Source organism: Erpetoichthys calabaricus, chromosome 9 (genome assembly GCF_900747795.2).
Source record: "Erpetoichthys calabaricus chromosome 9, fErpCal1.3, whole genome shotgun sequence".
Lineage (NCBI taxonomy): Eukaryota > Metazoa > Chordata > Cladistia > Polypteriformes > Polypteridae > Erpetoichthys > Erpetoichthys calabaricus.
The window spans coordinates 75,194,283-75,211,069 of record NC_041402.2 but is presented as its reverse complement, the minus strand read 5'-3'; the positions used below and the strand labels follow the sequence as shown (position 1 = coordinate 75,211,069).

At 34.2% G+C, this 16,787-nt stretch overlaps 1 protein-coding gene across 3 annotated transcripts in view; it reads left to right on the top strand.

Moving 5' to 3' along the window:
- The window catches only part of ankrd11 (ankyrin repeat domain 11), a 428,609-nt gene extending 419,766 nt beyond the window's left edge, over window positions 1-8,843 (top strand). For all 3 annotated transcript variants that reach the window (XM_051931662.1, XM_051931660.1, XM_051931661.1), the window contains 4 exons: window positions 5,950-6,048; window positions 6,798-6,941; window positions 7,126-7,218; window positions 7,651-8,843. In XM_051931662.1, the coding sequence (XP_051787622.1) occupies window positions 5,950-6,048; window positions 6,798-6,941; window positions 7,126-7,218; window positions 7,651-7,836 (522 nt within the window). In that variant the 3' untranslated portion in view covers window positions 7,837-8,843. The remainder of the gene's footprint in view (window positions 1-5,949; window positions 6,049-6,797; window positions 6,942-7,125; window positions 7,219-7,650) is intronic.
- The last annotated feature ends 7,944 nt before the right edge of the window (window positions 8,844-16,787 follow it).

Sequence of the window (16,787 nt, the reverse complement as noted above, 5' to 3'; positions counted from 1 at the left end):
AGCATTTCTTACACAGCTTAGAATGAACATAACTCGCACTTCAAAATCTATCCAATTTTAAGGCTTTTCAAATTGCTCATCTTAAAAAAAAAAAAAAAATTGAACTTTTACCATAAAGAAACTAGACTTATCATCTCCCATATCTTTTCAGATTGCTTTAAGTGCATGAACAACAGTTCATCATATATGAATGTGTTGGTTGAACATATAAGTAAAATGTTCACTGTAATGTGTACATGGGAGAATTCTTCTACTATACATTTTAACATTTTAAGTGCTTTGTCCAGCATTTTTCAGGCTTTCTTCACACATGTGAAGTAGTGGTCCAGGGTTTTAACCGTGGAAACTGCAAGGTCAGCTTTCCGAGAATCCATGACTTTTTTCATATGTGCCCAAAAGTAGCAGTTAACTAATAAATATTGGGATAGCTAGCATATATATAAGGTGCTTGTTTTTGGCCACACCTGCATAGAAGCCTCATGTTTAAAAATAAATTGCATGTATCATTTAATAATCTATTTATGTTGTATGTTTAGTTTTCTTGACCTCAATTAAAGTTAACTAAACAAAAAAATTGGTGACAAAACTTGAAAAAACATTAATGTGATTTTTAGAACTCAAGAGGCCAATCTTAGTGTTCCATTGTCATTTTGGAGTATTTCTAACCCAAGAAAATAAGTGTAATTCATGCTCAAAAGCGGTGTTGTGTGAAAGAGTTAGACTGGGTAGATATTGGACTAGGGGTGGGCGGTATGACCAAAATTCTATATCACGGTATTTTTCTAAATTATCCCGGTTTCACGGTATTTAACGGTATTTTTTTCCCCATGCATGAGTGGATGTTAACCACATTTTCCACTGCAATTACTGGCTAAGAATAACCTATTCCACTGTCAAGAGTATTGTACATTGTACAAAAAAAAACATTTTAATGTGCACACAAGTATTAATACAGTTTTGCATTGCCCCATAAAATGATGGTTTTCAAGGGGGTGGCACTAATGGAGAAGGTATCACATTGCATGACAGATGCAGTCAAAATATAGAACCTTTTTATTGAACAAATTTTGCAAAAACAAACTATAATTTTGACAACATATTTTCAACCATACAAAGAGGCATTTAGACTTAGTAAAATATCCAGAAGTGCTTGTCAAAAATTGTATTGCACCGAATATGTCTTAGAAAAGGAATAAATAGTAAATATTTTTTGTAAACCAACTACACTTTCTGTTAATGTTAACAATCTCTGTCCACTGACACGTTAAAGTGACTTTTTAAACAACTTTATCATCATTAAACTGCATAATATTTAAACTAATAAATAATAACAATAAAATAAATGATAGTATTATTACTGATAGTTGCACTATTACTTCAAGACTTCAAGCCCAGGTGCATTACACAGTATTCACCAAATTAAAATAAAATACAACAAGTGTAACTTGGTGATGACATCTTTACCAGCTGAACCATCATTTAGGCAAACTGCATTAATATGGACCTTGCTTCAAGCTAAGCTATACTGGGAAGAAAAAAACAAGCTATATGTCGAGAACAAAGTCAACATTTCCACTTTATTTTCGCCGTTTATGTCGAGATTAAAGTCGACATTTCCACTTTATTCTCGCCGTTTATGTTGAGATTAAAGTCGACATTTCCACTTTATTCTCATAGTTTACTTCATAATTAAAGTAGAATGTTGTAAACTAAACTTCTTCCTAAAATCAATGTTTAATCAATTACTTAATTTACCCCGTCATAAATTAATGCAGCACATTAAATGCTTTGTGTTACGTTCCCCGACCCAGTGGTTAATCACTACGCTTCTTAAACTGACTTCCTCCGCACTAACAGAAGACAGCGATCACCATACAGAATCCATTCACTTCATGATATTCCTGCTTTCTGAAAATTTAGAATGCTAAGATAAATACTTGATATCATTTTCATGATGAAATGCATTAAAGCAAGTATTACACATGCACGGTAGTGAGGCGGTAGTGCTGCTCCCTCGCAGTAAGGGGTCCCCAGGTGTATGTTCAGTGTAGAGAACTTTATGGCAGGTGTGATGAGGCTACAAAAAACTGGATGTATGAATAGCTATCGCACAGGTTTAACTTAAATATTGTGTAAATGTTGGGTTTGTGATCTGCTGGTCGGAGACACGAACACAGAATTCAATGCATGTTCTTCTGAGCGGGCTATCTTTATTGCATGCATGCTGTCTCTATCTGACGTAGGCTACCAAAACCCCAGTTCCTATCCTTCCTTTTTCTTTCACCACATAACCAATCACCACACGATAAACGTCTTTGTGAAATTAAAACTAGTTATAAACTTAGCCCACGGAGTGTTCAGAACTTTAAAAATATCTTCGTTATACATGTCTAATTATGCCATCCATTCAGAGATGCGCCCATCTCTGAACGAATCACTTAACACAAAGCATTTAATGTGCTATATAACTTATGACGGGGTGTGAGAAAATCTAGTAAATTAAATATTCATTTTATGATGAAGTTTAGTTTACAATGTTCTACTTTAATGACAAATTACGAGAATAAAGTCAAAAGAATATATTCTCGTCATAAGCGTCAAAATTAAAGTGGAAATGTCGAGAATAAAGTCAAAATGTTGTCACACTATTACACAGTACCCAGGTACATTACACTGTATTGAAAAGAAATAAAACAAGTACAACTTGGCTTGCAGTATTATCCAGTAGTATAGAAACAGTATTTACACATCTGACCTTTTAAAACTAAAGCATCTCCAGGCGACAGACGTGACTGTTTTTTTTTCGGCTTTCTGTCCATTTTCACCGCACGGCATACCTATGCTACCGCCCACAATTTGGTGGAGTAGCAGTGAAAAAGAGCCCTAGTGCAACAAATTTGTGTTTAGCAGTGTAGCAGTGAAAAAGGTCCCCACTTGAACAGTTTCCCGCTGCGCCACGTTCCGAACGTCGTTTAGGCAATTTAAACCGGTGTTGCGGTATAAGAAAAATCCATATCATAAAAAACGGTTTTCGGTATGAACCGGTGTACCACCCAGCACTATATTGGACCATAAGCAACATCGAGAGTAGTAGTGGAGTTCCTAAATTGCAGTTGTAGTTGTTCAGATGATTAGGTAGAAAGAAAACAGTCACAGACAGATTAGTGTATATTTGTGTTCAGTAAAAATATTATTCTTTCCTGACAGAGGAACAGTAATTGATAGAAACTGTTATATTCAGTCTTTGTAACTGATATGGCAGCCTTTTAACTTCAGTTTCACAGTTATGCTTGAAAGTTTTTTGAATCCTTCAGAATAGTCATTAGTTAGATAGTCCAGAGATTTTGTATGAATCTGAACCTTTAATAAGTATATAGGATGAATATCCTAAATAAAATCTTCTATCACATAAAACAGGATTTGAATTCATAGACTATTAGCGTTACTTAACAAATCTAAAGTAAATTAACTCTTTCTAAATGCTATTTTTATGTCAGTATCTTGTTCCCCTTTCCATTAGCAACAGTAACTTAATGCAGCCATATCATGTATATCAGCCACTGATATTTTGCCAGAGGATTTTCCTACAAGTCTTTATAAAGAAAACTGCCAGCTCTGTGCATTTTGAAGATTGTCTTGCATAAACAGCGCTGTTCAGATCCTGCCGCAATATTTCAGTAGGTTATTCAGTTCACGGCTTAAGCTTGTTCATTCCCAGACAAGGATCCCCTTCTTCCTAAGACATTCTTTAGTTGACTTGCTTGAGTGTGTGGGGTTGTTGTCTTGTCATTTACTTTATTCCCAGTTTCAGTTTTTGAATTGATGGCATGAAATTCTACTGAAGAATTCCTTGATATTTTTCAGAATTCATGATTTACTTAATGAACTTAATAATTTATTTAAAAAAAAACAACTGAAAGACAATCCCAGTGCCGTGATTTGCAGTTATGATATGGCTTTCTTGGTGTCAGGCTGTTTTGAGTCTTCTATAAGCATGTGCTCTGTTGTTGTATCCCTGTTGGTTTGAACCTGTTGATCCAGCAAAGAAACTTCCGTAACTGGCAAACCTCAGACAGACTATCTTGTGTGTGCCCTTTTTTTCTTTTTTTGGGGTGGGGGGGGCTGACGAGGCTGCTTCTTGGTAATCCTCCTATAGAGCTATCTCTAGTATGGTATTTTAGGATCATTTCTTTACCTTATTTATTATTCCCCTTGTGGACCTGGTGTTAATTTTAGGAGACCCAGGCACCTACTTTCCCACTTCAGAACCGTGCGCCTGACATTGGATTTATGACATCTCAGTGCATTTTGAACTTTTTAAAAAAAATATCAATATTTCTATAGCACATTTCCTTACAGAAGGATGTAACTCAAACTACTTTACAGGATATCAAAGAAAAAGTTACAAGAAAACAAAAAAACAAATTATATATTGATTTGTTTATAAGTCTAAAGTTAAGTCTGATGTTATGGTCAGATCTCCTGGGAGGTCAGGGAAAAAAAAAAAAATCACTCCAGTGACAAACCGCTGTCGCTGGGCATTCTACCTAACATAAATGTACTTAAGTAGTTCCTCATTAGGAAATTTGGTGCAGTGGGTTCCAACATCACAGGTGGTTGTAGAGTAATTTGGTCAGATGGTTGTAACTAAAGAAAGAAGAGAAAACAGAGAAAAGTAGAGGTTAATAATGGTTGAAAATTCATGATGAATATGACATTTCTGTGCAAGTATAATCTACTAGAAGTAGAACTAAAATACAACTGAGAAAAAGCCAAGATACCGGTAAAGTATTACAGATTTTTGATGTATAACAGCTGACTCACCACTTCTGTTATACTTAGGTCTTGGAACAATAAGCAAGCCTCTATTAGAAGATCTAAGGTAAAAAAAAACACAAGGAATGTAGTGGAACAGACACTCCAAAATTTAGGATGGAGCAAGATTACTTAGACCTCTGTATACTAGTAATAGTATATTTAGTCAGGTAATCAGTGTAGTAATGCTAAAATGGACGAGTTATGCTCAAATTTTTTCTATCTGGTTAAGATTTGATTTGCTGCATTCTGGACTAACACTCTTAAGGTAGTCTAGAGAAAAGTTTGAATTAATTTCTCAGCATCTTGCAGTGTTACAAGTTATAGTGTTATATATCAATATATCAATAAATATGCAGTGACTTCATTAAGCATTAAAGCATGACTGTGTAAACCTGTTTAACTGAGAAGAGATTTTTTTTACCATATCATTGGTAAATCATACTAATAATTATTAAGAATTTTACTGTACTCTCTACACATGACAGAACTTCTAATATTTGATCATTTTTGGGGGGTTCATATTGGAATGTAGATGACTGCTTTAGTTATCGTTAACACTTAAGTATTCTTCACCATAGCTAGAATGTGATTTTCAGAGTATTTAATTTGTTTGAATAACACTGGAGAGAGGTGCTCTGGGATTTTACATTTTTTTCAAATGCTGTTGCAAAAAAGAAAGCATGTGCACTAAAACACCATTTTACTTTAATTATAGCTTATTAGCATTTCCCGCATTGTCCTTGTTTTATAAGCTGCTGTATCACAATGCCCTCTTTAATATATACATTATTCAGATGTGCAATTCAAATTAAAAAAAAAAATTGTAAAAAAGATTTTCAGCAACCAAGGATTTTTGCTTTCTTTGGTTCAGATTTACAAAACCCGCATGCTTGGAAATTCATTTTTCAACTAATAATAATCAGTAATACATGGTTGAATTTCACTATCATCTAATCTATCATAAATTACAAGGTAATAAACTTTAATTTATGAAAAAACACATGTTTTGATGTTACAGCAGGTGCCTGCTGAGTTTATTGAATAGTAAATAGTATTTAGGCCAACTTGTAACTATAATAATCCTGTATATTTCAAATCTATTCTTACATTAATCTTTGTATTTCTTTCTAGATTGCACCACCTCCATCTTTGTCAGAGCCTTTGAAAGAACTTTTTAGGCAGCAAGAAGCTGTACGTGGGAAACTGCGACTTCAGCACAGTATAGAACGGGTAATGCATGTACATCTGCAAAATTATGCTTAATCCATTTGACAAATAGTCTGATATTTTTGTAAGAGCAATGGTGCAGCGCCTTCCATGGAACGTTTGCAATATATAATTTTCATGCATATTAGGAAAACAAAAAAGAAGCAGATTTTACTAAATTTTCCATTTTTGTTAGGGAAACTAGGTGTTTAATGTATTGATTCAAGTTCAGCTTTTGTAGCACCTGATAAAGTAGGTTTTTTTGGGTAAACACAAGCATAGCCTTTTAATGTTGTGCATTATTAATATTTTTACTTTAGGTTTAAAATGTTACATCATGAAGCGTCATCAGTTTTTTTTCTTAGTTCTTTAACATAAAATTGCAGTGTGTATGTACAGCTTTTGCATTATTGTAATATAAATGGAAAATGCTCAAAAATTACCAGTTACCTGCTCATGTAATGAAAAATATACAAATAAAAAAATTCTTATTATGAACTTACTTTTGAAAGATGTGATGGAAATAAAACTGTACAATATTGTTATTTTAATACTTGAAGCAGTGGATAAAAGCCACTGTTTCTAAAACTGTCACATGGTTAATTTTTTACAAACATTTCAGAGATAATACTGTATACTTTAAATAAGGTTTTGTGTCACATGCATGAAACAGCTTATTAGAAGGGAACTAATAACTAATTTTGTAACTCCAAAATTACAGAGATGGAATATTTTATCTTTTAGAAAATTATTATTATTTTTTTTTTTTTTAGGAAAAACTGATAGTGTCTTGTGAGCAGGAAATTCTCAGAGTGCATTGTAGGGCAGCAAGGACAATAGCAAACCAAGCTGTGCCCTTTAGTGCCTGTACTATGTTGCTTGATTCAGAGGTGTACAACATGCCTTCAGAAAATCAGGTTAGTATGATGTGAAACTATTTTCAATTGGATTTCTTTAAGTTCCATATCTATGCAGAATTATGTTTGGACATTAAGTGTGATCATGCTAAAATGCCTAAATTAGGAAAATGTATGTTAGTCTTTTTTACAAAAGTTTTACAAGCTGCATTTTGAAATATTTACCTGTTTCTTTATTTTTTAGGGTGATGAAAATAAGTCTGTAAGAGACCGTTTTAATGCTCGACAGTTTATATCATGGCTTCAGGATGTTGATGACAAATATGATAGAATGAAGGTAAGATTTTGTGCGTATTCGTTGTTTAACTAAAAGTAGTGTTCAGTGTTATATATGTACTGTATATCCTGGGGGATTATCATAATAATATTAATTATTGACCCAGAGGTGTAAAAGCAGCCTTCTGAAAATAAGGCTTGCGGGGACCATGCTTTAGTTACCATAAACATTTTTGACCGCCAGTAAAGTGGCCACCAGGTTACTGCTACCTAAAATTTGTTGAATTTCCAGAGCATATCAGGTGATAAGCTTTCAATTAAGACCAATACCATGGTACTGGGCTCATTAGTTTGCGAGTAATCAAGTGACAGACGAACAGATATCATAATTTTAAATATATAAATAAGAAAGAGGTAATTTGGAAATGGTTATAGTTATGTACGTAAATTTGCATTGAGTGCCAGATGTTCTAACGTATTTTTTCATTAATAGACATGCCTTTTAATGAGACAACAGCATGAGGCAGCTGCTTTGAATGCCGTTCAAAGAATGGAGTGGCAACTGAAGGTACAAGAACTAGATCCTGCTGGACACAAGTCACTCTGCGTCAATGAGGTCCCTTCATTTTACGTGCCAATGGTTGATGTCAATGATGATTTTGTGCTGTTGCCAGCGTGACAAGGATACTCAAAAGTTCATTGTAATAAAATATCTGCAACCAGAACGTATGGAAAGGGCTAGTCAGGAATTTTTTTTTTTTTTTTTTTAAAGAATGGTAAAATTTAATAAGTGCTAATGATTCCTATATGAGGAGGAAGCATAATTTTTTGCTGGGAAAACACAAATTGCACTTTTATCCTACAAGAGTCAATGTTCCTCTTCAAACAAAACAATGAGATGGATGTGTGATTAATCATGCCGTTTGGTATATGTTTATATATTTATTGTTACAGTTTTGTTCCCTGAAAATCAAAGCAACTCTAGAGCAAGTAACTGGGTAATTGGCTTAAAAAGTAAAACAATATGTGGCTTTGAGGATAAATCTGAAGAAAGTGGAAGGATATCCAAACCTGCAAAAACTTCCCTGTCATGTTAATTAAATAATAATAACAACATTTGTAATTGTTTTCTTCAGATATATTCTTTAATATAATATATTGTGAATACCCAGGTAGTTAAACCAGTTAATACAAGACTTTAAAATCAACAAGAAAACTTTGCATTACAACTGCAAGTTTTAAAGTCTAGATGCAGTTTTTTTGTAAGCCTCTACTTTTCGTCTTAGTATTTGATACACTTTGGCTACATGCACAAGTGTAAAATAAACCTGCAAAGAAGAAAATTTAAGTAAGAGGCAACGGCTTTTTCAGAAAAGTAATATAGTATTTTAATGGAGTTTATTCTTTTTGGTCTATTTCTTTACTTGGGCATTTCATGTTTTCTCACTCTGAGAAACTAACTTGAAACACTACAGAGCCAATATTAGTTTTAAGAGGAAATAAAATTGTATCCCGTAAATTCTGTACAGTTTTTATATTTGTTAACCAATGTACTTTCGCTGCCTTCTAGATAATTTATTTTGCCACACATTACTGCACAGTTGTAAATAACTTATGTACTGTAACATCACTCTCAGTTAAATGTAAAAAATAAATAAATGAATAAAATTATCTTTGTACAGTTCACTTTTGGGCAGCACTTTCCCTTTTAACAATGGGCCAAAATGTGTACACATTTTCAGTATTTAAAGATGGTCTCCTGTGCACCTAACTAATATTGACCCTCAGCATTCACTAACTTGAGCATAATGCAGTTTGGTATTTCACAAAGTTTTATGAATCAAAAGTATTTTAGTAACCCTCACTACTTTGGTAATATTTTTGCAGAAATTAACAGCTGCATTCCTAAGAAGCAACTTAAATGATAGGATAAACTGAAATATGTGCTAACCCTTGCTTTAACACAGGAGTGTCTGAAATGAAAATATTTTAAACCAAGAAAATGCCTTTTTATTGTCTCTCCATTTTTCCCACGCATCGCACAAAATGTTAATGCCATTTGTTGATATTTTAGTTACGCTTTATGCTGCTGTTGCATTCGTCTAGTAAGCAAAGCTTGTAATAATGTTAGTAGATTATTGTTTATTTCTCCTGTTAATAGTGGCATCATAAAAATGAAAGTAATTTTCTGTCTGTTTAAGCTTATGTATTAATCCTCATCTGTTCTAAAATAAGAAACGACATTTAAATTTAAATTCTTTAAACACAAAAATGAGCCTTTTTTCATTCAACTAAAGCCAGACAATAATGAGCTTGGTTTAGTTTTGGTGCCCAAATGTTAATTTGCTGTCAAGTCTCTTTTTCTGAACACCCATATAAAAATGAATGGATCTTCTTAAGTTATACATCATATTCTTTCATAGTTTAAAAAAAAATGTTTATAGTGTATATTTACTCACTTCCTTTCTAGCAACAGCTAGAAGGAATCTCTTTTATAAAATTTTGAACACAGTGCTAAGATAGAGTTTCATTTTTTTAGACTGTGATGTGTTTGTTTATAGATAATGAAGATATGTTATTGTATAATACGGACGAATAATATTTTCAGCATTCAAATGCAAACCATTTAAATTTAAAATAATGTATGTTTGTTACCAGCAAAGCTATAACATTTGTTGATGTACAGCTGAATCTGCAGTGTCCTATCATGAGGCTATGTTATGAACACTCTCTGGTGACTGCTATAGTGTGTCTGTTCCTGCCCGATGACTGCACTTTTACAGTTCTTTACAAATAACCACTATCAGCAAATAAAACTGATAAATTGTTCTTCTCTCTTATCTATATAGTTAATAAATGGTAATGGAACTGACCTATTATGAAAAGCAGTTTATCTTAAAAAATTGTCTTTATAAAAAGAGCATTCAGTATATTCAATTGTTAAAAAAAAAACACAGTTGTTAAAATACTATGGCTCAGTTTTATCAGAATTATGTTGCCACAGTTACAACAAATAACTTTCAATTAAATCATGTATTTTAATTATACTAATATAAAATACTTTATCACATTTCTGCTTTCTTGCTAATTTTTGTTTATTACTGCTACTTCATTGTTCCTTTTCAGAAAATTGATTGTCGCTCTTTTTAAGACTTGTTTAATTTCAGTCTTTTCAGTTGATATATTATTTAGTTTAAAATGCTGAAAAATTTGCATTATTCAGAATTCCATTGTCTAATGTTTATATATATATATATATATATATATATATATATATATATATATATATATATATATATATATGTGTGTGTGTGTAGTGTACAAACCTTAAAATAATAATATATGGTTAAAGATTTTAATCATTTCCTGTTGAAAACAAATATTTCCCTTTTTTAAATGGCTGTTCAGGAAAAGAGATTTAAAGCTGACTAAAATGTCTTAATGGTGCATCTTTTAAAATGTCAGAACATATAAATCTTCAAGTCTATATGAATGTTACAAATTTAATCCTCTGACTTAGCAGTTAACATGTGTATCATGTACATTTTGAATTCATTTTAATTGTAGGGCTCAGTCATTGTTGTTATTTATACATCATTAATCAAAGGTATTCTTTCACCAGTACAGACAAACAGAATTCATCATGCACAGAGCTGAAAGGCAGTACAGTCTCCATTCCATTGATAACCAATGGTACTACCTCCATGATTAATTCATGTACCAATGTATTGTATTTTCAGTTGTCTTTTAACCTTTATACCTTTAGTGATATTTTAATTTTTTATTATGTGCCCACTGATGTAAAATGCTGCAGAACAAACATTTGCTGTACCAAAATTAAATTACTTTTTTTTACGGCATATTTTGCTGCAAAAATATTTAAGAAAATTAGAGTAGTTTATTTTTTAAACTTTTGTAAAAAAAATAAATAACATTAAACAGATAAAAATATAATAGGTTTGAATAGGATTTATTAGGGTTAACTCCTTTTTTTCTTTTTTTTGCTCCCAAGCTTCTGTATAATACTGTATGAATTTCATGTTAAAAGAAATAGTGTATAGCTTTATATAAAATGTCAGATTTGTATTTGTCTTTTCTGTCTGTTTTATGCTGGAAGACATTCAGAAAAGCAAATGACACATCTTAAAGAGAGATTTTTCATTTACAGATTAACTATCTCAGTGTAAACTAAGTCTTAAAATATTGCACTCATTTTGACACTGGTCACTTCTGCATAATGAATCCTGTATGTCTGTGCTACTGCAAAGTCATTATTTTTGAATATAAATGTAGAAGACCTGTGCTCTCATGGAAAGCATAAACTATTGTAGCTTGTTGTCAGAGCCATGCTTATAGCAGAATGTATACTGTTAGTATGTGTCCCCCACCAGCTATGGTTTATATAACATACAAAACTCTTACAGTGAATTTTGATTTTAAATTGTTTGAGCCCTGTTCTTATGTTAAAATTTTCTAAAGGGCATGAAATTATGAAGAGGGCAACAAATATTACATTAGGTATTTTGCAACATCAATCTGAAAAATAATGTACCAAATTAATAATTTGCTCTTTCAGTTTTGAGGATTTTTGATGTTTTTGGGCACACTGTGAATAATTTTATTTACATCTACAGGTTTAAGCTATGTGTTTCTGTGCCTTTAATACTTCACACCTTTAATGTCAAATTTTTACTAGTTAAAGATCCTCAATATGAATACCTTTATTTGGCTCTTAATTCTATAGCAGTTCATATTCCTTTTCTTGCTTTTGATATGTCGAGTACTAAGAATCAACTTCATAATTTCAAGCTCTTTCATTTGATATTAATCTGAATCAAAAATTAGATGGGGGTCTTTTGTTTGTGTTTTTTTTTTGTTTTTTTTTTTTTGTGTGTGTTTTTGCTTTTTAAAGCATGGAGATCTACTCTTTAAATGGTTAAAAAAATATTTATTTTATCTTTCTGACACCTGTGGTATGTTGGCGTCAAGTCTCTGCTGTGTAAATTTCCCTCTTGTAATGCATATGAGACATTGTATATAGCTGTAAATAACTCACAGGTCATTTTGCACCCTTATCTTTGTACTAGTCTAAACTTGCGTAGAATGTGGGGTATAACAGCGGCCAGGTCGTGCGCTGTCGGTGATGTAACAATGTAATTTTTTGTACAATGTAGTTAATTGTGTACATATTGTTCAGGCAGCTGTGAGGTTATTGCGACTTCCTCCTGTGCAGCTGCAGCTATCGCAATGTCACCTAGCTATATAAGTTTCTGAAAAAGCGAAAAAATTAAAATTATAACAAAAAAAGTAAAATGAAAAAAAAAAAAAAGGCTAAATTGTTATTTTCTACAGTTGCATGTACAGAGAGCGCAAGAAATGCTGTTGTCCCTCAGAGATTATGTTCGTAAATAAATTTTTAAAATATAATTGTTGTTGAGTTTTTATTCCCACATACAAAGCAGCTTAAAACTAAGTAATCTACATTGTAATGAAGCAGTTGTGTAAAAAAAAAAAAAAAGTTTGTATTCATAATGTCACATTGCTTCTAGTTTCTAAATGAGATTTTATAAAATATACAAATTCTAATTAGAAATTATGTAATGAAGTTTTAAAAATGGGCATTTCCCTAGAAAATCCCTGATTTCCTAACTGTTTTTTTCAGTGCTGCAGATGTAAATACATTGGTTTGCATGTGTTAATTATTTTGCAAGACAGAAACAGATGTCTGTTAGAAAAAAAAAACATTACTTAATATACGTGATGATTATTAATGTGTTCCTTAAGTTAACAAATAATATTTAGTTTGTTTTAAGGACATTTGCACTTTTGTCTTTAAATGAATTTTTCTCTCAAAAATTGTATATTTTTTAATATGTTCAATGCCCCAAGTAGTTTGTAGTGATGGAAACAATTAAAGTTTTTATTCTCATGTTTTCATGCGGAACAGAGAGAAAATGTTTGATATAATAGAACCCAATGGTAAAAAATGTTTTACAATGGCAACTGATTTATAAAATGCCCATGGAAAAATTAAGAAAAAAGAAAAATTGCATTATTCGTATCTCATAAACCACATGTCAGTTATCCAGTTGTATGCTTAAAACGTGCAAAACACATGCTAAAATATTGTTAAATACCTTACGAATACTCTGCCTCTTTCTCTTATTCACTGGTCAAGAGTCCTGTCTTCAATTGTCCTCACAGGTGGCGCAGTGGTAGTGCTGCTGCTTGCAGTAAGGAGACTGTGGAAGATTGTGGGTTCGCTTCCCGGTTCCTCCCTGTGTGGATAGCGCTTTGAGTACTGAGAAAAGCGCTACATAAATATAATGAATTATTATTATTATTATAATTCAGGGGTACACAATTATGAGAATGCATTTCCCATTTCTTTCCATTTTTGTTTATTTTTCCCTTGTATGTTTTTCACATCACTTGCAGTTGTAATGTTGTGGCCAAAAGTTTAGAGAATGACACAAATATTAATTTTCATAAAGTTTGCTGCCTCAGTTTTTAGGAGGGCAATTTGTATATACAGTGATCCCTCGCTATATCGCGCTTCGCCTTTCGCGGCTTCACTCCATCGCGGATTTTATATGTAAGCATATTTAAATATATATCGCGGATTTTTCGCTGCTTCGCGGGTTTCTGCGGACAATGGGTCTTTTAATTTCTGGTACATGCTTCCTCAGTTGGTTTGCCCAGTTGATTTCATACAAGGGACGCTATTGGCAGATGGCTGAGAAGCTACCCAACTTACTTTCTCTCTCTCTCTCTCTCTCTCTCTCTCTCTCTCTCTCTCTCGCGCTGACGTAGGGGGGTGTGAGCAGGGGGGCTGTGTGCAGCTGCTTCCTGAAGGACATGCTGCATACTTAAAAGCTCAAAGGGCACGTATTGATTTTTGACTTTGTTTTTCTGTGGCTCTCTCTCTCTCTCCCTGCTCCTGACGGAGGGGGTGTGAGCTGCCGCCTTCAACAGCTTTGTACCAGCGGTGCTTCGCATACTTAAAAGCCAAAAAGCCCTATTGATTTTTTTTTTTGACTGCTTGCTTTGTTCTCTCTCTCCTGACGCGCACTCCTTTGAAAAGGAAGATATGTTTGCATTCTTTTAATTGTGAGACAGAACTGTCATCTCTGTCTTGTCATGGAGCACAGTTTGAACTTTTGAAAAAGAGACAATTGTTTGTTTGCAGTGTTTGAATAACGTTCCTGTCTCTCTACAACCTCCTGTGTTTCTGCGCAAATCTGTGACCCAAGCATGACAATATAAAAATAACCGTATAAACATATGGTTTCTACTTCGCGGATTTTCTTATTTCGCGGGTGGCTCTGGAACGCAACCCCCGCGATGGAGGAGGGATTACTGTACTCCACATTGTTATGAATGTCAGATGAATTTCAATTAATTACAAAGGCCCTCTTTGCCATGGAAATAAACCTAATCCCATTTCCACTGCTGTTATGAAGAAGGCTTCAGCAAGAAAGTCCAGCAAGCACCAAGACCGTCTCCTAAAGTTGATTCAGCTACGGGATTGGAGCACCACAAGTGCAGAGCTTTCTCAGGAATGGCAGCAGGCAGGTGTGAGTGCATCTGCACGTACAGTAAGGTGAAGACTTTTGGAGGATGGCCTGGTGTCAAGAAGGGCAGCAAAGAAGCCACTTCTCTCCAAAATAAACATCAAGGACAGACTGATATTCTGCAAAAGATACAGGGATTGAACTGCTGAGGACTGGGGTAAAGTAATTCTCTCTGATGAATCCCTGTTTCCGATTGTTTGGGTCATCCGGGAAAACAGTTGTCCAGAGAAGAAAAGGTGAGCGCTACCATCAGTCCTGTGTCATTCCAACAGTAAAGCATCCTGAGACCATTCATGAGTGGGGTTGCTTCTCAGCCAAGGGAGTGGGCTCACTCACAATTTTGCCTAAGAACACAGCTATGAATAAAGAATGGGACCCAAACATCCTCAGAGAGCAACTTCTCCCAACCATCCAAGAAGAGTTTGGTAATGAACGATGCCTTTTCCAGCATGATGGAGCTCCGTGCCATAAGGCAAAAGTGATAACTAAGTGGGAACAAAACATCGAAATTTTGGGTCCATGGCCAGGAAAATCCCTAGACCTTAATCCCATTGAGAACTTGTGGTCAATCCTCAAGAGGCAGGTGGACAAACAAAAACCCACAAATTTTGACAAACTCCAAACATTGATTATACAAGAATGGGCTGCCATCAGTCAGAAGTTGATTGACAGCATGCTAGGGCAAATTGCAGAAAGAAGGGCCAACGCTTCAAACATTTACTCTTTGCATAAACATAATGTAATTGTCAATATAAGCCTTTGAAACTTATTAAATTATTGTAATTATACTTTAGTATACCATAGAAACATCTGACAAAAAGATCTAAAAACACTGAAGCAGCAAACGTAAAAAACAATATTTGTGTCATTCTCAAACCTTTTGGCCACAACTGTACAGCTTTGATCAACATTGGGTTCTGTCTGGGACAGATCTACTATCAGTATGTTTTGGGTGTACACCCATGGGCCCGTGATGACAAGGGCCCTAACCGTTTTTTTTTTAAATGGTCAGTTGTCCTCACACAGAAATGACTGAGTTGAAGCCCTCCAAAGTATCAAGTATCCGCGAATTGAAATGATCAAGGGGGATAACCCCCAATTGGGTGATGAAGTGATCAAGTCTCATTCTGAAATAAAACATGGGAAATGCAGCACTGCATTAAATTTACCCAGTGTCTGCTCGCTACATTAAGGAGCTATGTCACCAAGGGGCCTGTGGGGATCTTAATTAGGCCTTGGGTCCAGTTATATCATCAACTTTTTCTTCTCTGTTGTGCATGAAAACATGAGATTAAATTTTTTTCTATACCATCAATAAAAACTACTTGTGGGTAAGTAACATGCAAAAAAGTAATTTTGGGGTGGAGTATTCCTTTAGATTTCTGTCAATCATGTTGCATGTTCAGTTGATGTTGCTCATTCTTTTGTGTATTGTAAATAAGTTAAATATGAATGTTAAACCCCTATTTAAGGTAAACATACACTTTTATTCAAGCAAAATACATGTCAAACTGTGGTATCAGGGGTGAACTTCTTTTGGCATTGCAAGCAATCTTTCCTCCCATTTGGAAGACAGGCATCATCCCAACTTACTGGAAAACGGGACTTGTCATCCCTATCTGGAAAGGGAAGGGTGATCGCCTGAATTGCTGCAACTACAGGGGAAGTAACACTGATCTCTGTGCCAGCTGAGGTCCTTGCTAGGGTCATCCTCAATAGGACCCATGATCACTTGCTCACCTACCAACAACTGGAGCTGTTTATCATCAACCGCATCCTGGCACTGAGGGTTCTCATGGAGCACAAACACAAATATCAGCAGAGTTTCTTTGTAGGCTTTGTTGGTTTTCAAAAAGCGTTCGACTCAGTTAAATGAGCTGCCCTATGGGACATCCTGAGACTTTGCGGGATCTCCTCAAGGTTGCTGGATATCATGGCCGGCCTGCACAATGGTACTGTGAGTGCTATGCAGAGTGGAGGCAGAACCTCTGCGTTTTTCCCAGTCAATTCTGGGGTTCATCAGGGATATGTTCTTGCTTTTACTCTGTTCAATGCT